Raw genomic sequence first — 27,272 nt, forward strand, 5'->3', positions numbered from 1 at the left:
AATTATATCTTTTTACAAAGCTATGCGAGATACGTCACTTTAGGTTCAATGTCTAATGCTCACGCACGACGTCATTCGTAATCACCACATGTGCTAGAAGAATAACACTATCAGTCTGCTGTGAAACAAATCCACTTTTCAACTAGTCTTGTGCAAGACTTAAAAAGCGGCACAATGGTCATGCAACGCGTCGTGTAAGTACAACGTCGAATTTGGATTTAATAGATGGTTTTGAAGATACTTCTTAAGTTATGATAAATTTAGACTAACGGGAAAAAATTGGTCCACTATTAAACTTGCGTTTAGGGAGAAATTACGTTATGCATAATTTATCTAAATCCACTCGCAACATCAGTGTTGAATTTGCTTTGTCGTCTTATTCTATATTTACTATGCTTAGTTTGTGCACTTTTGCTTAGTTTGTGGGAATTAATTTGATTATTACTGGTTCAGGCACTAATAAAAGTGTTGAGCTATTGTAAGCAATACTGATATTTACCAGTAAAAGTTGCTTCGTTATTTCATAAATCCAACAGTTAAAATGCACAACTAACAAACTTCTAAACAATAATATTAATGACAAAAAGTTGCAATAGTTGATGAATGTTACCCCGTTACTCGAACGGTCGTCCATACTCATTTTCTCAGTCCCGCGCGACTTCGAGTCTTTACAGTCAAACGGGGCTCACGACCGTTCATAGGTAGGTAGGTTCAGCAAGTGGTGGGGGAAAGTAACTTCACAGGCAAGAGAAAGAAGCTCCTCCGCAAGCAGAGGGGAGAGCGCCTAAGAAGGCCCTCGGAAAGAGAGATTGAGTCATTGGAGCTGTTCTCATTTATAGTTGTCTAGCATGTGGGAAGGCTAGCCTGTGGAAAGTAGGTTGAGTGTTAAGGTTTGGTGCTTTATGGCAGGTGTGTGGAGGTATCTTATTTGCGTAAGTTTCCAGCTGGTCTATGTGATGTAAATTTGTAGGGTGGCTTTCTGAAATGCACTGTTCAGGCAAAGGTCATCATCATCGGAACCGCGTGGCGAGCGAACATTTTTTATGCGGTTATTAGTGATGCAGCTTTATGGGAACAGAAGCCACCGAGCCTAGCTTCGCAAGCACTTTGCTGCGCAAGATTACCGCCGGGGTCTCGCAATCGATATGGGAACCAGGCTTAAGTCCTTTCAGCCCCGGCCTTTCAGTCTTATAATAAGCTCATTCTATGGCTTTTTTTCTATGCACACAGGCATTCATGAAATGAATGCTTCTAATTATCACGAACATAAAACGGTGTCTTTTTAAGTTAAAATATACAAATAAATATTGACGAAAATCTACAAGTTTTTTACATAATAATATCGCGATATATCCCAAGTCGTTTATGAATAGACGATTCAAGTCAAGATTGCGAATTTGCAATATCGACTTGAATCGTCTGGTGATTTTTTGGAAATCGTGAAGCTCTATTTTGTAGCTGTGGTATTTTGATGCTGTAGTTCACACACAGCATCAGCATACCTTTTTAGCAGTGGTTCTCCTGGCAGATCATAAAGCGTTGGAAAGCTTTGTGCATTAACGTTGTACTCTTTCAACTGTAATTCCCACATTTCAGGTAGACCATGAAAACCATTAACCGTATGATACATGTCTCGAATCAGCTGATTTTCACCTTGCGGTTTAGTGTTAAGTTCATAAAGGTGCAACATGATCTCCACCAGAAACGCAGTCATCAAAAAATTGAACATCATGAAACTCAGGCAGCTAATTCTCTTGCGATCAATAGATTTCTATTATCTCAGTTTGCAGGTTGAAGGTTCGGAGTAACATCTTTCCCTTTGATAACCAGCATTCTTGAGCAAAGTATGGAACATCTTCAAATTCTGAGTCCGTATCATTGACAAACTGGCAAAACTGATGATGTTTCAAGCCTTTCTGTCGCAGATAGATCACATCTTTGATAACACAACATGATCCAGTTTCATCGCCTTAGCAGCCAGGTTTTGCTGATGTAAAATGTAGTCGAATTGTGAGGGAAATGGACTAATCCTAATTTTCTTGAGCTCCTTAACCATTGACACGCCCAATAAAGCAAGTGGCTCCATCTATTGATATGGAACATAATTTGCTGAGATGAGAATTATTCTGCTCTACCACTTTTCGTATTTCGGCCAACACATCTTTTCCTGTTGTATGACCTTGCATGTTGCACAGAGCAAGCAAATCTTCAGTAATAGTGAGCTCTCTGTCTACTCCACAAATAAACAGCTAACTGGGCTGTATCTGTCGCATCTGTCATTTAATTGAGTGCAGTGGAATATGCTGTAAAACTTTGCAATTTATCTTGTAAATGTCGCTGCATAGCCCGACTCAAAACTTCAGTTCGACGAGCTTTTGTTTGTTTGTCTGTATTTTCATCAAAGAATAAAAAAAAACAATAGAAAAATCAATCTATATTTAATGAGGGCCCACGTGCACAATAGCGTAGCTAGTCGAGGTGCAGAGCCCGGGTAGACAGTCAACAAAAACAAAAGTTCATTTACTGCAAAAAAAAGCTGTCAGAGAGTCAAGGAGCCATTGTTTCAGAGTAGTTCGAAAAAAAGTGTGATTTCCAATCCGCCTTAATCCGACCGGCAGTCCGTTCCAGGCAGCCCCCAGCTGGTAAGCACAACGCCTGTGGCCAACAGCGGAGGTCGAAGGTGGCAAGGGAAGAGAAAATTGAGAGTTTCTGGTATCATAAGGTGGATCTGGCTTAGATTTAATATAGCTTTTAAATTCAGAATGAGCCAATGTGCAAATACGTAAAAGATATAAATCATGAATAGGTAGAATATTTGCTTTTTTGTAAAGATCAGAAGTATGATAGGTGGGGGGTTTATTGAAATTATTCTCAATAGTCGATTTTGAATTACCAAAATTTTATTTAGGTGACTCCGTGGTGCATTTTCCCAAGCCTCAATACAATAGATAATTTTACTGTTGATCAGACTGTTGTAAAGCAAAATCAAAACATTTCTAGGTAATAATCCTGATGCTATATAAATCAGACCCAAGCTTTGTCTAAGTTTTGAACGGAGGCTGTCAATATGGTCTTTCCAGCTTAGTGAGCTATCAATGATAATTCCACAAAATTTAACGTTATCTGAGTAATTCAGTTGTCTGTCATTTAAATAAACCACTTCGTTTACTTGAAATCTGTTTTGGGGATTTTTAATTATCATATAATTAGTTTTATCTACGTTTATCTACATCAGTTTATTAGCAAAACACCAAAATTTTAACTTCTCTAGGTTCAAGTTGATTTGAGCCATGTCTCTATTTAGATTGTTACTCTCAAAAAATAAAGTGGTATCGTCTGCAAACAGAATTGTTTCAAAAGAATTTGCGCTTTGAACTAAGTCATTGATATAGAGGAGGAATAATGTAGGACCCAAGATAGATCCCTGGGGTACCCCACAGGTAATGTTTAAAGACTGAGATGTGACTTTGTTTACATTTACACATTGTGTTCTATTAGTTAGGTAGTGTTTTATTAGATCAATAGAGTTGTATTCAAAGTTTAAGTTTTGAAGTTTATGCAAGAGGATTGTATGGTCAAGAGTATCAAATGCCTTCGAAAAGTCTATAAATATACCAATAATCACCAAGCTGGAGTTTAGTGCTGCAAATGCATTGTTCACAAATTCTATTAAAGCATGGTGAGTACCTTTGTTTGATTGGAAACCATATTGGGAGCTAGATACTATATTTTCTTCTTGAATGTGCGATTGTAGCTGGGTGTTTAATACTGATTCGAACACTTTAGAAAAAATTGGGAGTATGGAAATAGGGCGATAATTAGTTAGACTGGATTTACTACCTTTGTTTTTATATATAGGTAAAAATTTCGCACATTTCATTTTAGAAGGCACTAAACTAGTCAAGATAGATTGATTTATTATGTGCGCTAAAGGAGCGGCAATGAAGTCTGCGCTATCCCTAACTAACCTCGCAGGAATTCCATCGATACCTTCAGTTTTGTGCTCATTTAAATTTTTTAAGAGTTTGGCAACCATGTCAGCATCAATTAGATGGAAAGTAAATGGTTTATGTTGCCTTTGCTCAGAGTATGGATAGCTTGGACAGGATGGAATTTTCTTAGCTAGATTTGGCCCTATTTCAGTAAAGAAAGTGTTAAAAGAATTTGCTATATCTAAGGGTTCTGTATACCTTTCGAAGAGTATACCTTTAAAATTTTTCTTGGGTTTTTTCTTCAGAACATAACATCAGCTGCATCTTCTATACACTCTTGGATTAACTCTCCATCCATAAATGGCTTCCCGCACCTGCTGATTCGGTAAACTATCATCATGCTCGCTAAAGTGGCATTTTAGCTACTCTCAGTAGGAGTCTTCATCATATTCTGCTGTGTTCTTCTGTTGCTGAGCAGTGTCACACTTCTTGCCCTTTTAGCATCATTGGACATCTTTCCATATACTGTTCTGTGCTTAGCATTAAAATGCGTCTTTGCATTGCTTTTTTTTCATGGTCTCTATGATGTCCAAACATTCTAACACGACATTCCATTCCTGTTTGGCAGTTCCATCATAAGAAATTCATCGATCCACTCTTCGTTGAATTTACGATTTTCTTTACCTACTGAACGCTTTGATTTCTTTGCTGCACTCGCCATTGCTGCACTCACCATTGCTGCACCTGATAACTCACTGCCACAGAGTTGATAAATATTTTGTTGTGAAAAGGAACTGTTAGAGGAGTTACCCATGCAAAAAGGGGATTTCGTTTTTCTGCAGGACAAGCACAGTGATGACCCATTACTGCTGCATTATCCTATCAATAAGGGAAGCAACTTCTATATGATGCCAGACTGGTAATCGATTTTTGCAGTATTCAGATTGAAAAATGTATTCAATTTTTTCTCTTTAACTAGCAACTAAGTGCCACATTGAAGCAGCAAAAAGGCCACAGTAGCCTGAAGGCAGCACGTTGCCCATGCTTGTACTATGCCGCGTTGCCCATGCCTGAGTGTCCAGAGTTTTAGTGTTACAAGAGATTTGTAGTCAGTTATTCCAAACAATAATGACATCCATGGAATTACAGCAACAAAACAAGCACTCAGTTACGGTGCGGCAAAAATGACAAACACATAACTTATAGATTCAAAACAGAAAGAGCAACCCCATTAATAAGGATATATTTACCTTGCCCTAGTTAGTAGTTCCAATATTTTGTTATGTGGGTGTACACTTAGTTTGCCAAGAAGGGAGCAAGGCACTGCCGAGAATGTAAAGTGCAGACGAGACAAAAATTAGCGCAAACGAAACAGGAAAGACTGCAAGGTCTTACCATGGTTCTACATGCATATATAGCATATCATTCATATTTGAATCTGTGACAAGTTCCAAAATGAATTATATTAGATTAAGACAACAGAAAAAAAGAAAACTATCATTAAAAAACCTACCTATGTAACTAAAATCGCTGCCATCTGCCCAAGGTGAGCTGGTATCGCTAAAGGCTTATGGTCATACTGATAGACAAATTAATAATTTGAGTAGCTTACTTGATTAAAGTGTGACTACAGCTACCGGTGGCAATAGGTCATCCAATCTAAATTTGAGTTTAAGTCACACGAGGCATTGAAATGGTTATGATTGAAATATTTTTGAAGCTTCGATACAGTATATACATGTAGCAAAGTTCTGTTATAATGAAAACCACAACTTCAACAGTAAAATGTAAAAAGGCTGTTCTGTTGCCTACAATATGCAGTATCTCGCAGCACGTTTTATTTATACCTTTTGAAATGGTATTTTGTAATATTACTTTTTAATATTAACGCTGACTTTTTCTTCCAGAAAACCTAAGACGCAACAAGGCAGAAGAGCTTTGGAGCTCAGAGAACCAAAGATAGTAGAAAATAATAAAAAAACAATGGTTATGAGAGGAGGGAAGACTAGTGAATCCATCAATAATGCTCTCAAAGACCTGGTAAGCTTGATTGATGTGCTAGTTGCACCAGTCCGCTTGAGTATAGTACATGCATAATTCTCCGCCATGAAAATATTTGAAGATCTCTACAGCGAGTCAAGTTGTCACCTTTTTACTGCTATGTATAGGCATAATATAAGTATTTTTGTAGCAAATTATCAATTTTTACCCTAAATGGACAACAGCTTTGTATTGAAAATACATTAATACTTCAACTTACGAGTGCTCCAACGTACGAGAAACTTGAGATACGGAGCCAGCTTTTAAGCAAGTTTTAGCACTAACATACGAGCCATGTTTGAGATACGAGCACGTGAGTCAATTGCCAAGTATGCCGGAGGTGTTTTATGAGAACAGCATCACTCTGTATTTTTTAACTGCTCAGGTTATACTTTTGTACCATGTTTTTTTGTGCGATTTTCAGTGCAGAATTAAAAGTACTCTGCGTTGACTGAAAGTTTGCCGGTAAAATAAAAGATAATGCAAAGCAAAAGCGAATGATAACAGTTGATATTAAACGGATAATTATTGAAAAATATGCAAAATGTGTACGCGTGATTGAGCTAGCTCAGCAATATGACAGAAATACATCCACAATTATCAAACCGAAGGATTATATTCAGGGCATTTAGTTCGCAAAAGGACTATCCATAGTTTCTAAATGGCGCAGCGATCTTCACGACCGCTGATGGAGAGACTGCTCAGGCATTTGATAAACAATTGGCCGGTGACAGCGTAACTGAAACGATGCTATATGGAAAAGGCCAGTGCTATCTAGCAAAACTATAAAAATAGACATTCGGACAAGTTGGCTAGTGGTCAGGGTTGGGTAATTGATTTTATTTCAAATAGATCTATTTGCAAATTCAAATACCAATTACTATATTTATTTGACTTGGTATTTGGTTTCGAGAATTTCCAGTATTTGGTATTTTATTTGGTATTTGGTTCTTAGATTTCTCAGTATTTGGTATTTGATTTTGTATTTGATTTTGAAATTTCACAGTACTACTATTTTATTTGGTATTTAGTTTCAAGAATTTTTAGTAATTGGTATTTTAAGTGATATTTGCTCCTGAGATTTCCCAGTATTACTATTTTATTTGATATTCGGTTCTGTGACTTCCTAGTATTTACTATTTGATTTGGTATTTGGTTTGAAAAATTGCCAGTATTTGGTATTTCACTTGGTATTTGGTTCTCAAATTTCCCAGTGATACTATTTGATTTGGTATTTGATTTACAAAAATGTGAGTATTTGATATTTTATTTGGTATACAAGAATTTTAAATGAATTCAAAATATTTTATTTGTTTCCAATATTTTTGGTACCTTGATATAATAGTGTATTTTACTCTTTAGAACTCGCAAACACAATAAGCCATTCTGTATTTGTCTCGATTTTCTGTCAATATTATTTTTATTAAATTTGAACACACTATGAATAATGTAGTAACTTTAAAATTACTGTCAACCATAAACGATTTTGTGTCTACATTATATTGATTCAATTTGAATGTAACATAATTACGTAATAAATAATGTATACCTTTTTATATGGGCAGAGTTGTTGGATGTGAATGTGATAAGTGATTTTTAAATAATTTGATAATTCAGTCTGCAAAGAAATTTAATTTGGTCTTGATATTTTCCAGTATTTAATATTTAGCATAGTTAGCATGATGTTGATATTGAATTGACATTTCCCATTATTCAATTTAAAGTCGGCTCCGTAAGGTTTTACATCATTTGATTCTGAAATTTCCTAGTAGCCTACTGCTATTTAATTTGATATTTGGTTTCTAAAATTTCCAGTATTTGGTATTTTATTTGGTATTTGATTCGGAAATTTCACAATATAACTATTTGATTTGATATTTGATGTTGAGAAATTGCAGTGTTTGGTAATTTATTTGGTATTTTAATATAAAATTTCCCATTATCCCTATTTGATTTGGTATTTGGTACTGAGATTTCCAAGTATTTGATATTTTGTTTGGTATTTCGTTTTGAAATTTCCAAGAATTACTATTTGATTTGGAAATTGGTTTCAAGAATTGCCAGTATTTGGTATTTTGTCTTGGGAATTTCACGTATTACTATTTGATTTGATATTTGGTCTGAACAATTGCCAGTATTTGGTATTTCACTTGGTATTTGGTTCTCAAATTTCCTAGTGTTACTATTTGATTTGGTATTTGATTTACAAAATTGTGAGTATTTGATATTTTATTTGGTATTTGGTTATGATATTTTCCAGTATTTGGTATTCTAATTGGTCCGCCAAATCGGCCAATTACCCAACACTGCTAGTGGTCGTGCATTAACCTTTTGTGATGACACCTGCGTTCGTCCTAATCGCAACATGTTGAAAGGGCGACAAAAGCAAACGTCTTTATATAGGATTATCTTAAAACGGCCGGCTAGTCGTGAAAGCGAAACAAAGGAAAAATTAGCTCACCAGCGAGAAACTTCAAACTACGAACGCCGGAGAACTTTTAAATACGTTAAGTTAAAAATGAAAGTTTGCTTTTAGGTTTGTTTCTATGTTTGTCTTTTAAGACATTGATAAAATCCAAATTTATCAAAGTCAACTGTTGTAATGAAGGTTAACTTATATCTCCCTCTCTGGCAAATGCTAGCGTTAGCTGTTATTGTATGTATTTAATTTTACATTTTAATTAATCACATTTCCTTGCATTATTTTTTAATTGTTGCTTTTTGAAAGCATTTGGTAAATTAGGACAATAACCAACATGTTCTTTCTGTTACAATATCTTGTTTTGTGTGTTTCATTTGGATTTTTTAGAGTATGGGAACCAATCAATATATATTTAATGGTTCTATATATAAATAAGTTGCACCAACATACAAGTAAATTGACATACAAGCTCAGTCTCAGAACGCATTAAGCTCGTAAGTAGAAGTATGACTGTACTAAAAAATATTCAGTCTTGCAAGAAATCTTATAGGTAGCTCGAGTTAAAAGTTAGAAAAACAATGCTAGCATGTTTGAAAATTATAATCAAAAAATATATGAAAACATTGAAATCATCTGCTATTTGATCTCGATCCGCCACTCGGCCTTGGATCCTATGAGACATGCGTATATTGGTGGATTTTCAATACTGACCTTTTCAACTTGCATAATCTAAAGCTAAAAGACCATTTAGGTTGTGTTGGTAAGTGTCCAGTCCTTTATAAGAAGCTAAATGACAATGGATAAACTGATACTTAGCTACATCTATGTACTTGTATATTTACCCCTTATACTCTCATTGCTTCTCATTGTCTAAAACCTGATTTTTAATACTCGGGCTGGGTAGCACAGCTAGTAGTGTAAAAGAATACAGGTTCTCTTTTTGTGATACTTTGCGCACTGCCAGTGATCATCTGCGGGACTCCTAACAGATGGTTGTATAATAGAGTTTGAATATACCGTAAAACCTCTAATTGAACGCCATGGCGCTCTATTTTTCAACCCTTTCCCTATAGTGGCGGTCGATTGGAGGCGGTCAATTGGATGTAATTCAAAGAGGCTGGCGGTGTATTTTTCAAATGGCTCGTCAGAATTTTTAGAAGATCAGTTTAGCCCTATTACGGGCGAAGCGAATGTCGCCTATATTATTAGCGGTATTAAACCTTTTGGATGCAATAAATCTGCTAACTTACCTCCAATTTGTCAAATATCTTTTAATAAATAAGCATTGAGAAGCTGGGAAATATCATTACCAGTTAATATCTATTGCTTGCAATCGACATGCGTTGATATTATATCCTGTGTCCTTTTTTGGAATTTGTTGACATTTTCAACTTTTATTTAATTCTAAATTTGAAGACATAGTTTTATTTTATATCTATATTTAACAATGTTGCGTAAAAGTTCATTGTAATCATTGATATGTTTGCTACAGTTTGCAGCCAAAACTAGCTTTTTATGCGCAATAGAAGTGGAGTTATGAGCATCGATCCATTGTAAGCCGTGTTAAGATAGCCACAAGGATGCTATTAAATAATATGCTATAAATCTGCATATGTATATAAGTTATATAATGATAATTTATCAAATAATACAAATATATATTCATGAACACGTGACAAACAAATCATACTTATATTACATGCAGGAACAAAAATTACATTTTTAAAACAAAAATGTTTCCATCATTTGCTCGGATAGCTGCGTTCTGATTGTTGCTTTCGATGGAATGAACGTCTAGTTGTCCAATACCTTCCACAATATCTTCTGGTCTCAACTTTTCTTCTGCACTGTTGAACTAGTCGATATTAGCGTCCAAACAATTTTTCGGTAAAGCACAACTTTTACGCGTTGCACTCAACACAAATGCAACGCAAAAAGTTTGTTCGTATGGCCCAAAACTTGCAAACCGTTTTTTATATACTCTGTACATGTTCTTCGAAGTATTAAGACCGCGTTAAACAAGAAACTACTAATTAGCTTGAGACATATATTAATTATTTCTATGGTGTTGCTTTTAAAGTTTATCTACCCATGTAGATTCAAACCGTTTGTTATATAGGTACATGTACTTCGAAGTATCAAGACCACGTTAAACAAAGAACTACTATTAGCCTGAGACCGTTATTGATTATTTCTATGATGTTGTTTCAAAGTTTTAAGGAAAAAAACTTGAAAAGCTTTGGAGCTGGACAACGAGAGAATCGATTGTTATTAATGTGAACGGTTCATCATTAATATGATTTTGTGGTCACTTTTCTACTGATCACTTGATATTATGGGTTCAGAAAGATTAAATATAGTCAAAGTGGCAGTCAAATGGAGGTGGCGTTCAAATCGACAGTGGCGCTCTATTTTTCAACCCTTCTTTCAGACTCTCATAGAGGCGGCCAAATAGAGGTGGCGTTCAATCAGAGGTGGCATTCAATTGAAGGTTTTATGGTAGATTTTATCTTTATGGTCGTGGTAAGAAAATAGGTCACGATAGCTTGCCAAAGCCTGCTTTTTGCCAAATAATTAATGGAGCACACATGGAAAAAATTCTTTCTCAATGCAGGAACCACGTTTCGTCATTAAAATTTCTACAACGGGCCTTTAGTTGTACTTTCACATCACTTCCTTAACAGTCGCATATTCATGCAAGACCAACACCTACATGTAGTTCCTTTACATTTACAGTATTTCAGCATTTAATAAATTATTGGTAAAACCGTAATAGAATTCGGAGTAGCTTAATTTTGTGCAGCAAACAATGGACTTGCATTCAGCCTTGTTATTTTTGTGACGAGCAAAATTTGAAGGAAACTAAAACTGATGATAAGTAATGAAAAATAACTCAATGTAGTGCGAGACAAAACTCTTAGCTGTGCTTAAATTCTTTTTAAATGACTTGTGAAACAATACATTAATTTTTTATGGTTAACTGCGGAATAATGGCCACTTGTATGCAGATAATCCATAGCTGGGTGTAATCTGCAGAATTCCAGAAAGCCATTCTCTGTGGTGATCGTCCTATTCGTGTCTGCTTTTCATTTTGCGATTGGTGATCTTAACTTTGCAACATTAAATCATGTGCTGAAATACTTAAAACAACTAATAATAAACTTATGCCGAGTTGATTTGAATAGTTATACAAGAAAATCACTCTGACAATTGTGAATTTCTTACTAATCCCACGACCAAACATGAGCCCAAACATGAGCGAAACGAGTGTTTGGGAGCTTTATGATAAATGCATATGTGCACACAACTCATGAGAATTATTCATCAATGACCCTACCAAACCCTTGTACCGAAATCCCATCCAAAAATTTAACCATTTTTGTGTGGAGTCGTTTAAGTATAATAATGATACAAAACACATATTTATATATGTTACTAAGTCTTTGAAAAGTGTAGACAATATCCTAAAACTTACCCATCTGATCGGATTATACATAAATAGAAAGGTTAATTTGGCCTAAAATCGCTATTAAAACTGACAAGCCTTTTTTAATCAAAATTAAGACTGGCCAACAAAACGACCATAAAGCTGTGCGACAGATGGTAAAACCATAAAGCCGTGTGCATTTATTTCACGAGAAAAACATGCATATTTCACCAGTCTATGGCATTGTCCAATTGCCGAAGGTTTCTGTAATAAAAGTAGAAGTACTGACAAGTAGTCGTTTCGTTTTTGCCGATTTTAAAGTTAACTCTGACAATGAGTACTTTGGTATAATGAGTACTTTGGTATTTCAACTGATGTCCAAAGTAGTGAAAGTGAAGGAAATGACGATGATATTTTCCTAACAATTTTTATAAGATTATTACAATATTTAATTATAAAAATAATTATTCGATTTTATAACATTATTATAAGATTTAGTTATAAGAATAATCATTCGAATTTACAAGATCAAAGTATATAGTGACCGATGGTGTGCAATATGTTACTGTTATTATTTTTCTAAAGATTTTGTTGATGATACTGCGGCTGTGCCCAATATCGCTGTCCTGCCAAGCCGTTTTTAATATCTGCAAAATTAAGTAATAGGCCTACATTTACTTATAGATATGCAGCTATTTCTATGACAACCAGCTAAAATCTGTTTAGATTTTTAAATTCAGCATAATTTTTTGGATATAAGTACAGAAATCTAGATAAATATCACAACTTCTTGATATTGGTTGCTCTGATGTTTTGAAATGTAAACAAAATTGTGCATTGGTTTTCGTTTCTCAAACTTTAACACCAGTTTTTTCAGAACTATGTTTTCGCACTAATGGTAAACATGCATTCAGTTTATTGACCATAAAATTTACTGTAATTAAGCTGGAATCAAATTTCTTTTGCAAAATAACTGAGAATTTTCTCCTTCTGCTAGTGTAGATAACTCTAAATCTCACACACCCGACTTAACCATGGTTTCTGTGACATGACCCATTTCTTTATTTTGCTCCAGTTTGCAAAAATCTTCCAGACACACGTGAATGCTAATCCTTGCTTTCTGTTACAGATACTGTCAAAACCATTCTACATTCAACACAACCAACTTTCAAACTGTGTGTATTACACAGCAGTTTGCCATTTTACTTCTAATATTGCATTTCTCCTATTGCAGGGGAGAGATATATACATATAATTTTTTCCTTTCATTATTGTTGTTAGTTGTGCATAATAACACCCAGTACATTACAGCCACCATTGCAGCTACCATTGCAGTTCTATTGCACTGCAGTGTCATTTGACGGCTAATATTGCATTTCTCAACCATCAGTACCCTTTCTTTTTTTCATTATCATTTTGGTCTTGGGCTGTATGACAGGGGAATTTCTAGTATTAGTTGGGCAATTGATGTGCTATTTTCATAGATCACAAAGAGGTAATTTATCACAAATTTGGAATATGTAATGTTTCACAATAAATAGGTAAATAAAATTATCAACTTATTTCTCTGGTAGCTATGAGGTTATTTTTAAGATAGTTTTATAGCCTTACATATATTTCGTTTTGTCATTGTTAATTTTATATCAAACTTATTTTATTGTAATATTTTAGGGAAAGTATTAACTAATTAACTATTAACTAAGATTGATTTTTGAGAACATGTGACTGGCAAGAAGTGACCATAAGAAGAACTAAGCCATTAATTTTGATAATCGTTTGTGTTTTTTATAGTACAGTTTGAAAAAGCCTGAGGCTGTCATGCTATCAAAGAAGAATGATGCTCGGCCATTCGAAGATGAAACACACCTTGAGAAAATGAGCAAAAAATTGGATGCGTCTCTTTTCCTTTATGGCTCTCACACTAAAAAGCGGCCCAACAATCTCGTCATTGGTATGGATTTTATCTTAGGCCACTGATCTTGTGTTGTGAACATTGAATAAATATTGCGCTCAAGTTATTAACACTGCACATACTTCATTTCTGTTCTTAAACTGTCAGGTTGTTTGAGTATTTTATGTCTAGGGAATTTCATGTTCACAGCATCAATCTATACACAAAAAGCTGTACAGTACTAGCTACAAAATGAAACAAATCTCAAGCATCCTGGCGATGCCTGGGATTTTTTTCATCATCAACTCAAATTTTTTCATAAAAAGTTCCAAGGATGCGTTCATTGGAGGACAATTATCCCTAAAGATGAACTTACCCAAAATTTTAATAGGTTTTATTAGAAAGTATCGACATGTTAACAATTTTCTAGTTTAACTATTGTATGTCATCATAACTTTGGAACCACAATGCCTGTAAGAGGATTTACGTATCAAACTAAAAAGTACAAAACTTTTCATTTGATGCTGCCATGAAACAAGGCTACAAATATGTGGCAAAATGAGCTCTGAAACTTTTTCAAATGCTCTCCTACTACAGTGCGGTTTCGGGTTACTATGACCCTGCTATACGATTATTTTGTCCTGTGATGTATAATGCGCTGATTTTTTGACCTCTACACGAGGTATTTTTGCCATACGAAATGAACAAAAATTGCTCTTAAAATTCAAATTTGGCGGTCAGTGTGCTGATTACGTCGCAATAAACAATATGCCGATATGCTATTTGCCAAAATCCCTCTAACAACGAATGAAAGCGATACGATGCTCGATCTCACTCAGTTTAGCGTTATTAGTTATTGTGAAAATGAAATGGGAAACAGATAGGTGATAAAATTTTAGCAATGAAATAGTTTAAGTTCAGTAAAATAGTTACAAATACATGCTAACACTTAGCTTTAAGTACATTTTCAGTAAGCTAAATTCATTTAAATTAAATTCAACGTTTATGTTAGACGCCTGCCTCGAAACTAAGAACTTTGGACGGTACATACTGCGTATATTACATTTTAACGTTACATTTTATTACAGATCATAACACTAAATACACTAAAGCTACTGTAGGTAACTGCGGTTACTAAGGTTAACATTATCTTGTTACCACTTTTTAATCTGTACAGTTCGTATATAAAGTTTTGATGGTTTTTACCAGGGGATATTTGCATTAGGTATTTACTATGAGTTTCTATATCCCTCTATAGGAAATCTTCGCCTTGCGATGCCAACAATGGAATGAATTAAAATCATATGGCGAGGGTCCGCTGTACCTAGATTAAAAATTTAAAGGTAATTTTACACGAATGTGCAGTTGATTTGATCAGAACGTATCGATATTTTTCCATCATTTGTGATTATTTTGATGTGTGAGGTGATTTGACTGCCAGGATGTTTCAAGATTAAAATTGACAAAAATTCATCTCAGTTAAAATGTTGCCTAAAGGTTGACTTGCAACAAAATTCATATTAAAGTTATTTGGTATCAAAAGATTCACCATGTTTTACGCTGCTGTGTTGGAGGTGCAAAATATGTGGAAATGTTCTTAAAAGCTCTTAAAAGCTCAAAAACGAACAGTTAATTGCAGCCATCACGAAAATGCCAAAGGTTGGAATCCATTTATTTCCATGACGTACTCAACTCAAAGTGACTATTATTTTGGCACGTGATGAGATCATGCAGATTGAAGGGCCAATAAAAGGCTCAATATTAAACGTCTCCCAGCACTAGTTTATGACGAACACTTTTGGGTTCTACCGGAAAGCCCTTCTCAAATATAGATGCTCGCTGCATTTCAGTTTTGTTTCTGCTTGGTCTAATCATCTAGTCATAATCTGATCATGTGACCCATACTTCCTGTCAAATGGTGCAAACAATTTCTGCAGCATTTTTCGACTATCACAGGTGACCAACAGGCTCATCATGTTTATCAGAGGATGATATGCACTCCTTCCAGCTAAGGTTGAAAAATTGAACTAATTTTTATTCTAGGTTTTGTGATATCAGTGCTCAAAGTGACAGCATTACAATGATGATAAAATAGACGTGTAAGGACAATCGACATGGTTTTATTAAACATGTGAAGTATATTTGTGACAATATTTCGACGGATGAGGTTGCATGAAAGTGTAAACAGGAACACATCTGTTCAACTACGTCCCATTTGAGCCATTTTAGAGAGGGATTCCAACATGCGGGGTTTTCGTGAAAGCTGCGATTAACTGTTTGTTTTTGAGATTTTAAGAGCTTGTAATCACATTTCCACATATTTTGCACTTACAACACATCAGAGTAAGACATGGTGAATCTTTTGATACCAAATAACTGTAATGTGAATTTTGTTGCAAGTCAACCTTCAAGTAAAATGCCTTACCTGTACGACACAAAATTCCACCAAAGCTTTGACTGCACACTCAACACAGTTTTCAACAATTTAAAACTCACATTCTCCACCTTAGAGTATCTTTGTCAACACTTACATCCCTGGACGTAGTATCATTGAACTTACACTTATATCCCTGGACATAAGTATCATTGAACTTACATTTCTGTTCTCTAACTTTTATCAACGACGAAAACTGTTTTTCATCAAAATTGTTTGAAGGCATTCACAGTGAGACTACACTATCCAGCATGACAGAAACGCTCATTGCCAACGGATTCGAATCGAGAATTCCCATTTTAGGTTTGACCAGTAGAGGTAAAAAAATTCAGCGTATTTCATCACACGACTATGCGGCTATATTTTAAAGTACTATTGTAATTAGTATTGCCAACGACAGGTCGCTCATACGATGATGAGATAATTACCTTTTTATTTATTTTATTATCTTATTCATTAAATAATTGAACCTATCGATTGTACAGATTCCCACTGAACTGGTGCCGACATCTTCTTAGGCTTAATCTTCTAGCAAAGAAAAAGTGTATCTTTACTAAAAGTGATTGTCGTTCATGCAACCTTTGAAGTAATAACTGTATAGGATATATAGTAAATTCTGTTGCTCTTTTGTAATATACAGGGATATTAATATTATTAACAATAAAGAAATTTCTGATCAGATATCATGGCTGAGTTTGTGCTACAAGTGTACGAATCGTGAATTGAAAAGTGACCGTGACCAGAAAGCGAGTCTACTTTAACAAGTTCTGTTTTGAGGAGTACATCAGTAGTATTTAAAGAATCGATAAAGCGCAACTCTAAATTGTTGAAATGGTAGGGTGCGAATACGTCGCCAGAAGTCAACTCCGAATCCATTCAAAGCAAGGGAATCCGGTGATTGAAATGCAAGCAAGTAACAGTTGTTAAAAACTTGACTGTTAATATTTGAAGCAGATCATTTTGTGAAAGCTTCATGACTTCTAAACACTGCTTCTGTAGGAAGAATGTTTAACCACCAGGTGCTAGACATGTTTGAACTAGGAGCAGACAACTACCAAAGTCTTGCTAGCTTTGCCAACAGTAAAACATCCATGGGGAGCAAGCCGTGTCTCATCTTTAACGGCGCTGACTGGGACAGCACCGCTGAGTATCAACGTCTCAAGAATCTTTTTGTAGGTGAGAGAGTAAAGATTATCTACCAACTGTTTTAACCTGCTATACATTTTGCTAGCACGTCTGCGGAGCTTCAAAGTTAGTTGGAAAGAAGCATTCTGAGCTTATCAGTTATCTAACAGTTTTCTAGAATGGAATGCGGTCGAAAACCGAGGCGCTGTAATTGTTTATTTTTGTCTTTGTTATTTATTAGAACACACAAAATATTTCTCTCACTAGTTTCATGATTTAGTTAATTTATTTCTATCCAATCAGAGACTTTTGAATCGACTTATTTGTAAGTAGAGCTCACCTACAGAGCTGTGAAATCAATTCTCCTGAGTTTTTTTAATCCACATGCTTGTGACCTCAGTAGCTGTTATCTTTTTATACACCCATTGACAATTGTTTCAGTGTAAAGCATATCATAATGTCAAGAGAAATGTTTAGTTTTCCTAAAATAGCCTTGACATCACAGAATGTTCACAAAGATTAAATTAGAAGTCTCACGAGGTCAAAAGTAGAAACAAAATACAGGATCTTATTTGTTGAGAGTGGATAACTCTCATTATACTATATCACATTCAAGCGATAGAATGATTTACTTTTGAGAGATTATAAATGTTGGCACTACGTGAACAAGCCAATTGTTTATATGACATTTATATGTTTATATGACATTTATATGTTTATATGATATTTATATGTTTATATGATATTTATATGTTTATATGACATTTGTATGTTTATATGATATTTATATGTTTATATGACATTTATATGTTTATATGACATTTGGCTCAAGTGAGATTTGTATAAAATACATATGAGGGAACTTGAATAAGTTTTGATATTTATTACTTTTCTGTAATGTTTTAACAAGCTTTTCCGAATGGTAAAGAAATAATCATTTCAGAAATGAATTCATGCAAAGAAGTTAAAAAGAAATTTACCGTACTCAGAAATTTTGGTCTCACAAACCCTCTAGCTGGAAAAGTTCTGGTTTTTAATACACAAATAGGAAACTTTTCTGCTCAGGTTTCTTTTTTAACTGTATCACAGTTGATTAAAGGTCTGTGGAGTGTTTTAGTTCTCTTTTGCTGCATTAGTAGGACGACTCCTTAGGTCACCCTTTTAGAGGCGGTACTTCCGTGTTGAGAGTGGTATTACTGATGTTGTTGTTAGGTTGATCCTTTGTTTGAGTAGTTACCATGTCTTTTAGATTTCTTTCGTGGTCCAGCCATAGAAAAGATACGATTGATGGGATTGGAGCAAGCTCTGACCTTCACCCTTTCGGAAGGAAAAATTTATGCTAGAAACTACAAGTACGTAACTCTCTTAGCTTTACGCCATTTGCCCTTTTGTTCACATCCCGCTATTGGTGTGGTGAGGAGTTGTGTTACTCTTTCTTTCGATGTAAGTGTAGTGCTCAGTAAAAGGCAAATTAAATGATTATAACTTTGTGTGTAAAAAGAATACAAATTTTTGTTAGAAAATGTCAGGTCTACTATATCATAGTCATCCAACACCTTTTAGGTTAGTTGAAATATTTTTATATTGTTAAAAAGTGGTTTGTGATTTGTGAATTTGGATTTGTCTTCTCAATTCGTTCTAAACTCATGACCAACTCATTTATTTCTTTAGCAACGAAATGATAGCCTGTGGACAAATCTATTATAAATTTATTGAACACATTTGTTGTTGTTAGCAGCCTTTTATTCCAACCTACAAACATCAACTATTTACAAAGACCTCAAGCCATAGTTGTTAAAGATTTGTTGTGGGGCGCATGCTTACCCATGCTCATAAGAGATCTGCAACTTGTTTAATCCAAACTATTGCTTATCACATTCATCACGAAAACTAACCGACTTCTTCTTTATTGTGAGGAATAAACAAGTGGAATCTAAACACTATTCACAGCCCTCATTCTTGCAGGTTTATGTGCCTCCTATGCTAAGGGACTTTATACAATCCAGAGTTGTCTTCTCGTAATTCAAATTTCTGAACACCCAATTTAAAGGTCTACTCCATGGAGTTATTTGATGATTTATTGCTAACTCATTGCCATTTTTCTTACTGAGATTTTAATGTGACACTCAACTAGTTGGAAGTCCTTGACCTTTAAGCATATCTTCCTGAACACTGGGCAACTCAACTTAACAACATGGTGTTAATAGATTGTTTCATGTGAACAAGACCCAACAGGATTTTTAGAGCTTGCGTTACAATAATGAGTCAATTACAAGTCATTCAATTAGCAGCATCAATGGCAGCGATCTTTACTATAATAAGAGCCGTGTCCGCATATCTGAAGCCATTAAAGGTTGGCACAAAGATTGCATCATATGGGCTTCGAATCTGCAGCATTCAGCATCGTCGGTTGGCTTGCAACCACCTGGTCCAATCGTTACCTTCAGAGATTTCAGAATTATTAAGCATATTTGATCTGTGTAGTTATTCTCTGTGCTTCATTGGCACACCTGCTGATCTCTTACGGTACTCGAGTAAGATGCATTGCTGAAATGGATTGCGGTCGAAAACCAAGGCGCAGTGATTACCTCTTCTGTGTTTTTGTTACGTAATAGAACATACACCTAATATTTTCATGGTTTAAATAATTTATTTCTATCTAATCAGAAACTTCTGAATTGACCTATTTATAAGTAGAGCTCTCCTACCGAGCTGGTAAATAGGTTATTTCTTGAGTTTTTGTAGTCCATGTTTTTGTGACAGCGGTAGCTGTTCCCTTTCGATACCCATTGACAATTGTTTCAGTGTAAAACATCATAATGCCAGTGTTCCCAAAATCACCTTGATGTTACACCATTTTCAGGAAGGTCAAATTAAAGTCTCACAAGGTCAAAAGTACAAACAAAAATACATTAGCCTGATGAGTTGAACAGGATTTTTGAAAAAATTCCATCACACCTGCTGAGCTTATCCTGATAATTAATTGCCATTATCCTAAGACATGTAATTGTTATTATCCTGATAGTAGCTTATCACCTCTGATCACTAACCAGTGTATTTAATTGACTGGGGGATGTGTAATCGATGTAATGAATGGTTACCGCTCATATGCATATTATTGTAAATTTATGGGTTCCCTTCTTTCAAAACATGTAGTTAGTCTTTATTTAGAAGCAGGAACATGCTTAACCTTTGACACATGAATAAGGGTATTACTCAAATTTTACATACACTTATACAACTATGTGCGTCACATATGCGTGTTTCAAATCTAGTTCACATCCGGATAGTGCTTATCTGGAGTAGAAATATCATCGATTCATCTCTCCTTGCCCATCCTTTCGAGTGTTCTGACTTGTCAGAATGTCAGAGTGGTTTGCAAAATAGACATTCACATGTAATGCAGTTGCAGAATGGTAGAATCTCGTGAAGTTGACCAGAATCTCTAAAGTGGTTCACAACCTGCTCAAATTAAATGCTCTTTGTTGAAATGGTTTAAAGTAATTCAGAAATATCCAAAACAATTTAAAGAATGAGCCAATCATGGCACAAGGTAGAATTGCCTCTACTCTCTCAGCAGCTTCTCTAGGAAATTCTATATTAAATATAAAAGTTTGTTTCCAGAATAAACACCTCTAAGCCAAATCCTGACTAAAATCTTGCATGCAGTCAAACTTGTATACATGAATTTTTCAATATATGTTTGATAATATAATCATTATAATGTAATGTTCGATTTAATATTTGACTCTTTACCCAAAGTAATTTCCAATAATAAACGCAGTCCTCGATATATCGTTAAGCAGGGATAAAGAAGCCGATAAAATTAAAAGCAAAACATTCACTGTGTTTCCATGCTTCGAATGGATTCGGAGTCGCCTACTGCCGATAAATTAAATGATTCGGAGTCGCACGGATTAAACAAATTATTGAAAGACTCGCAATACGTCCCTCCAGACAAAACTTGTCAAAGTAGATTCACTTTCTCACAGCGAATGCTTTCGCAGAAATTCAATGAGCGAAATGGCGAGCTCATTCAGATTTCATCGTTACTATGATTCAACTCTAAACACATTCAAAGTATGGAAACGCAGTGAATACGAATAAACAATATATGAGATGAGTTAGTTTAAACTTTGTTCAGTACAAGTTAAAGTATGTTTCGCTATGTATCCATTCGCGTCTCTAAGGTTAAGTAACTATCAAAACCTTGATTATTACTAGTAACTAGTACCCTGGCAGTCTAGCGCTCTATGAAAGATCGTCAGGTGTTCTGAAGAAGCGCAGGTGTGCAAGTGTCAGTCTACTAAGCTGAATGTCACGAGTTCAAATCCCGTATGGTGCAATCTTTTTTGCAATTTCTAATTGTGTCTTCAGACGGATAGATGTACAGGACAGGCATTATAGTGAAGATTGCCCTATTAAATTGGTTTTTATATTTCATTTACGTTTTACTTTTCTGTAGTTTTATGTGATAAATTTATTTTAGTGTTACGTATAATCATATAAGTTATTTAAATTATCTTGGGTTTTTGTGCATGTAATTTGACTAATTAATGTACTTGTTGCAATATGGACAAAAATATCTCAATGTGGTGCCCTCACATGAAATCTATGTGTGAATGTTGGGAGCCACAAATCCTATAACCGTTTGTAATATTTCATGCTTGTGTGTCCTAGCCTTTGGTGCTTATTCCTGTGCCACCTGGCTGCTCAGTTGATTTACAGATATATTTTTTGAGGTCACTAATTCTAAGTAAGGTTTACATCGTTTTACCGTTTCCTGTGTATCAAAATAGTTGAGAAGTATTTGCGACTTTGATTTCTTCAGCTTTTGTCTTGTCGTCAAGGTTTTATTTTCTCCCCTTTCAGTCAAGATCACTGTGTTGGAGAATTGCTCGTCCACAGGCTATGTGATGCTATTTTCTTTTGCTGTAGGATTTTGTTGAAGAAGTCAGGTTTGCGCACTCCCCGAGTTGAGCTTGAGGAGATTGGACCATCATTTGACTTTGTCATTAGACGACACAAGCTAGCATCGGATCATATGTATAAAGATGCTCTAAAAATCCCTCGTACAATTAAGGTGAGCCGCTGTCAATAAAAGGCTTTGTTAGACGGCAGTGAAAACCCTGCTGCTGTGGTTCAATCGTTGGTTTATGCACTATGATTACAATAGGCAAACAGAAAACGGCAAAAATCTGCAAGTCAAGCGAGTTTTTTTTATTCCGAAATTTTTACCGAGTGTTTCATCCCTATGAAAGATGAAAATGGCAACTGTGAATGATGTGCAAAGATGTCACACAAACTATTCCATTTGAAACTTTTCTACATTTCAGTCGTTCTCATTTCGATTTGAGCAATTCGGAATGCGTCGCTATTACCTATGGCATAGAATTCTCCATATTTTTAACAATGCGCTAGCGTTAATCCGCCTTTGCGAATATCCATTGGAATGCTTATCCCTGCGGTAACTCAATGTGCGCACAACTCCAAATCCGCATCATATTTGTCATGGAAACCTAGTGATGACCATGTTGAAACTAGAGTTGGCTGAGTTTATTCATCAACTTGTCTGTTCACACCATTGCAACATGTTTACAAAAACCAGTTAGTTTTCGCATTAGATATTTCCATAGAAATGAGAAACAAATAAATATCCTATTTTATATAGAGTTAATCTCAGCGATTTTTATCGAACATATTGATGGCCCATTGATTGCTTTTATAAACAATTTCGTCAGTCAGCCATGAATCGCTTGTTTGGACATGAAAACTTTCTTATTTGTTCCATAGTTCATATTGTTTGTCATATTTTATTCAAACAGACACAAGTCTTATTAGACTGTGTTCCATCAGAAACACGCTTTTTACACAATCTGCTAGAATTCATCATTTATGTTCGTCGATCGGAATGCCTCATTCTAATGTTGTCTTTATTGCATCGTCAAATTTGCTGGATGTTAGGAACTAGTTTTTGTTTACCATGATTTGTTATTGGTTGTCTATTATAGCCTTAAACTGAGTTTTAACTCATTGCGTATCACAAGCCTCGTAGTATGGCTCGGCAAAGCGTTTGCGTATGACCAAGAGCCGCATGGTACGGTTTTAGTAGGCTTCCCTACAAAACGTTTCTGATGAGTGAGTAGTTAATTAATGGCCTATCATATTTGTACTTAAACAAATGGAAACAATCAGCTGCCTGCATTGAGTCAATAGAAATATGTTTACAATCCACCCGGAGCGTAGTTTCACTTTGCAAAAACCTTATTTTTTATCACAATTTCTTAGCAATGACCAGTCTGTCAGACTTATTACAGCTACGAAGGTTTCACTAATTTTAGATCTATCGAGTCTGGGTGATTGTTATTGAACACTAGTACTACTGCGAGTGATTATTTTACTTTTTGTCATGATAATAATGCCGTAAACTGTAATAATATTGATAACTTGTTCGATTCGGAACATGTTCTCAGTCATAGCGAAAATTACCGAAAAAGTGTCCGAGCACATTTTGCAACACATTTTTATTACGTCAGCAGGTACAAATTTTATGCTGATTAATTTGTTATCAAAAACTTATGCCACATATATTAATATGTCAAATATTAAGTTTTACCAAATATTTGATTATGTCCTGGTAAAGAAATTGATTGGGAAGAGAAAGAGTTAACTCTACTTGGTGGAATATTCAAGGAAGTAGCAGCTTTGTAATCCTCGCTTGCTCCTACTCGCTAGGCATCTTATCATGATCTTGTATGAAGATCTGGTGCTGATGAGGCTCTTGGTAACCCATCAAAGACTATAGTCAGTAGTCACACCTAGTAAACAGATTTGAATGATTTGGTCGCCTATAATGATTAATAGATAGTTTATTACTGCATTTCCATAATTTTAATGCATAAAACTCCCTAAAATGCGAACATTTCAATTTAAAAAAATTGTCTGCATACAACGTTTATTCTTGACAGAATGGTTCCTTTGAGGGATCCCTCAATGAATGGATTTCTTCATCTCCAGCAATTTCTGCTATGATATCTTGTTTGGTTTTTGGTTTAGGACCGAGTGTTTTGATTGTTGCCTTCCCATCACGTCTGCTTGATTTAATTTAACAAAGAAAACACTGATCACTGATAACCACTGTGATTATCAACCACTGCTAACTACAGCAGCACATAAATTTAGTAACTAAATTCCCAATTGTAAATAACCTCAAAAAAGCTTATTGTTATATATCATCAACTCGGTTGCAGTAAACAACAGAAATATCTAAGATGACATCTAAAGGTTCCACAGTCGTCTCTTAGTTAACCTGCTTTAATTTGATCATACAGATCAACTTGCACAATTTCCTTTGTAGATTGTATCAAAAAGTTTCGGTATCTTTCTATCATTTGCGACTGTTTTTGATGTTTAGGGTGGTCTGACTGCCAGGATATTCAAGATTAAAATTTTCTAAAACTTGAAAGTTCAGCAAATTTTGAACTTGAAACTTGAAAATTTGCCAAATCTTAAAAGATCATCTCTGATCGGATGATTATACATTAGATTATACATATGACTATTTTGTTTAGATGATCCACCATTGGGTTGATTTACTTTAAATAAAACATGTTATGATGCTGGCAAAAGATTTATAAGCTGTTTGGACTTACATATAATATGTATGTAAGTTATTCACTTGGACCAAGTTGTCTTTGCCATCAACAATTTTGGTAAATTGTCTGCTTTAGTCGGGCCGCATGTACATCACTCGTTTGTCCTAAACAAAGTGCCGGGCAGGTTTAAGTTGGCTTGACTGGCAAAATATGAAGCTGGAAAGTATGATAAATGTATCCCTAGATTATGGTGATCCCGGAGAGTTCTTTACAAGTAGGTAATACGGGAAGCGGCTAATGCAGGAAGTAGATGTGAGTCAGTTAGCTCGGCTCTAGAATTTGCCGATCCCTACTGATTCACTAATAGCTCGATGTCCGAACCGATATTGGTAGCAATTCGTGTCACTATGGTACATCCATATTGACACATCTGATAGTGTCACTATGGATGCACCATATTAACACATCTGTTAGTGTCACTATGGATGCACCATATTGACACATCTGATAGTGTCACTATGGATGCACCGGATTGACACATCTGTTAGTGTGACTATGGATGCACCATATTGACACATCTGATAGTGTCACTATGGATGCACCATATTGACACATCTAATAGTGTCACTATGGATGCACCATATTGACACATCTGATAGTGTCACTATGGATGCACCATATTGACACATCTGGTAGCGTCACTATGGTGCGTCTATAGCCAAATGGCATATTTGATCAAATTGAAGACTTTTGAAGACATTGAAAAATTTTAGCAGATTCTTCAAGTCTCAATTTTCCCAATTGTAACTTTTGAATTCTGCCAGTCTTCTCTTCCGAGTTGTTTTCCTCATCTCTGTCTAGTTTTTATCATTTTTTAAATTGTCACTGAACTTTGAAAATCAGAGATTAAGAAAAAATATATAATTAAAAAATTGCCAATTTGATTAACTGTGGATCTTCAGCTCTTAAAAATTTTCATTGTCGATCATTCATTACCGGTGGCATTTAGCTCTCCCTGCTATAGAGTTATGACAGCCTTAGTTATTGAGTTATAATATTATACATAGATCTGTCTCTCTCAAACTCTGACTCTTATGCTAGCATTGAAGCATTCAGTTCACTGGTGATTAACCAATCCAACTGCTGTAACACACCCCTTGAAGGTATCTAAGTATATCGAGTCGGGACAAAGCTACCCGCATTTAATAATACTGTTCATGCAACTTGCCGTCCACCCATCTGTCATATTTTGTAATTTAGAGCACTTGCACTCACATGTCATTATTTTTCTTAGCCCAAAAAGAAAAAGAATATCTCCCATGATGTATTTGGAAGCAAGCTGGGTAGAGTTCACATGCAGAAGCAGGATGTGAAGAAAATGCAGATCCGCAAGATGAAAGGCCTGAAGGCTACACGCGAGGAGAAGAAAGCTAAGTTGAAAGCCTTGAAGGCTGCTGGCGAATGAGGCACCAAGGCTAACTAGTGAATTTTAAATATCTTTAGTAAATACTGGTGTAATTTAATTTTAGCTATTTGATTCCTCTCCTCTAGTTGATGGGAAGTTTCAGTGTCAGATTGGAAATAATGTTGCTACAAGCCCAACGTCATGCAGCATACACCAATGTAAACGCTAAATAATGAACATTTTCTATGAAGCAGATGTTGTATTATGTTTTTGCCATTGATAAAGTATGTTGCCAAGCTGTAGAGTTCATTCAATAAATAATTGATTGATGACCTAGATCACCCAATTTTCATTTAGAACTGTATCAGAAGCTTACTAAAATAATTTAGAAAGTTATCAACTTATGTTATTTAGTAATAGTTGCTCAGTTATGTAGTTACGTTTTTTGTCATCATTTCAGCTTTCTAGATTAAATTGGTAATACATACGCATTTAACATAAATCCATGGGAATGATAGTTGGTTGTATGCTGTCTGCTTAAACAAATTTAGAATTTATCTGCGTCTGTGTAGCAATGATTGGCAAATTGTACCATTCACTTTTCAATACTTGTAAAATGTGTGATCTTGTTACTTTATTTTTTACTTTCTCAATTCTCCTAATGCTCAGTTGACGAAAGATGTTAATTCAGGTTTTAGATTATTTGCCTGCAGTTATGCGCTGACCTTTGGAGATTTGAGACATGCAGTTAATAATGAAGTAACAGCGTGTCATGTTGAAATTTCGTATTTTGTCATATTTCCTCAGTTTGTAGATAGTACACATTCTAGAAAATCAACTAAATTCCTATTGCCCTTGAAGAATCGTTGCTAATTTCAATTCCTAATAAAGGATCCATTAGATTGCTTGAAGAACATTGATCTTGGGTTAAGTTAGAGATAGCTTGACAAACTCTGCGCTTTTGATGTATAAGTTCATCTAGTTGGTTGACAAGTTTTGAG

At 35.1% G+C, this 27,272-nt stretch overlaps 1 protein-coding gene across 1 annotated transcript; it reads left to right on the top strand.

Moving 5' to 3' along the window:
- Positions 1-66: 66 nt before the first annotated feature.
- On the top strand, positions 67-27,016 carry LOC137408283 (ribosome production factor 2 homolog). The gene is made up of 7 exons (XM_068094741.1): positions 67-194; positions 5,840-5,972; positions 13,613-13,772; positions 17,146-17,322; positions 18,521-18,623; positions 22,210-22,354; positions 26,161-27,016. Exons 1-7 carry the CDS (start codon positions 175-177, stop codon positions 26,329-26,331), a joined length of 909 nt encoding a protein of 302 aa, XP_067950842.1. The 5' UTR covers positions 67-174; the 3' UTR covers positions 26,332-27,016.
- The last annotated feature ends 256 nt before the right edge of the window (positions 27,017-27,272 follow it).

Source organism: Watersipora subatra, chromosome 11 (assembly GCF_963576615.1).
Source record: "Watersipora subatra chromosome 11, tzWatSuba1.1, whole genome shotgun sequence".
Classification (NCBI taxonomy): Eukaryota; Metazoa; Bryozoa; class Gymnolaemata; order Cheilostomatida; family Watersiporidae; genus Watersipora; species Watersipora subatra.

Coding starts and splice junctions, on each gene's coding strand:
- LOC137408283 (XM_068094741.1), top strand. CDS start 175: ATGGTCATGCAACGCGTCGT. Junction 5,973..13,612: donor ATAATGCTCTCAAAGACCTG/GTAAGCTTGATT, acceptor TGTTTTTTATAG/TACAGTTTGAAAAAGCCTGA. Junction 17,323..18,520: donor TCTCAAGAATCTTTTTGTAG/GTGAGAGAGTAA, acceptor CATGTCTTTTAG/ATTTCTTTCGTGGTCCAGCC.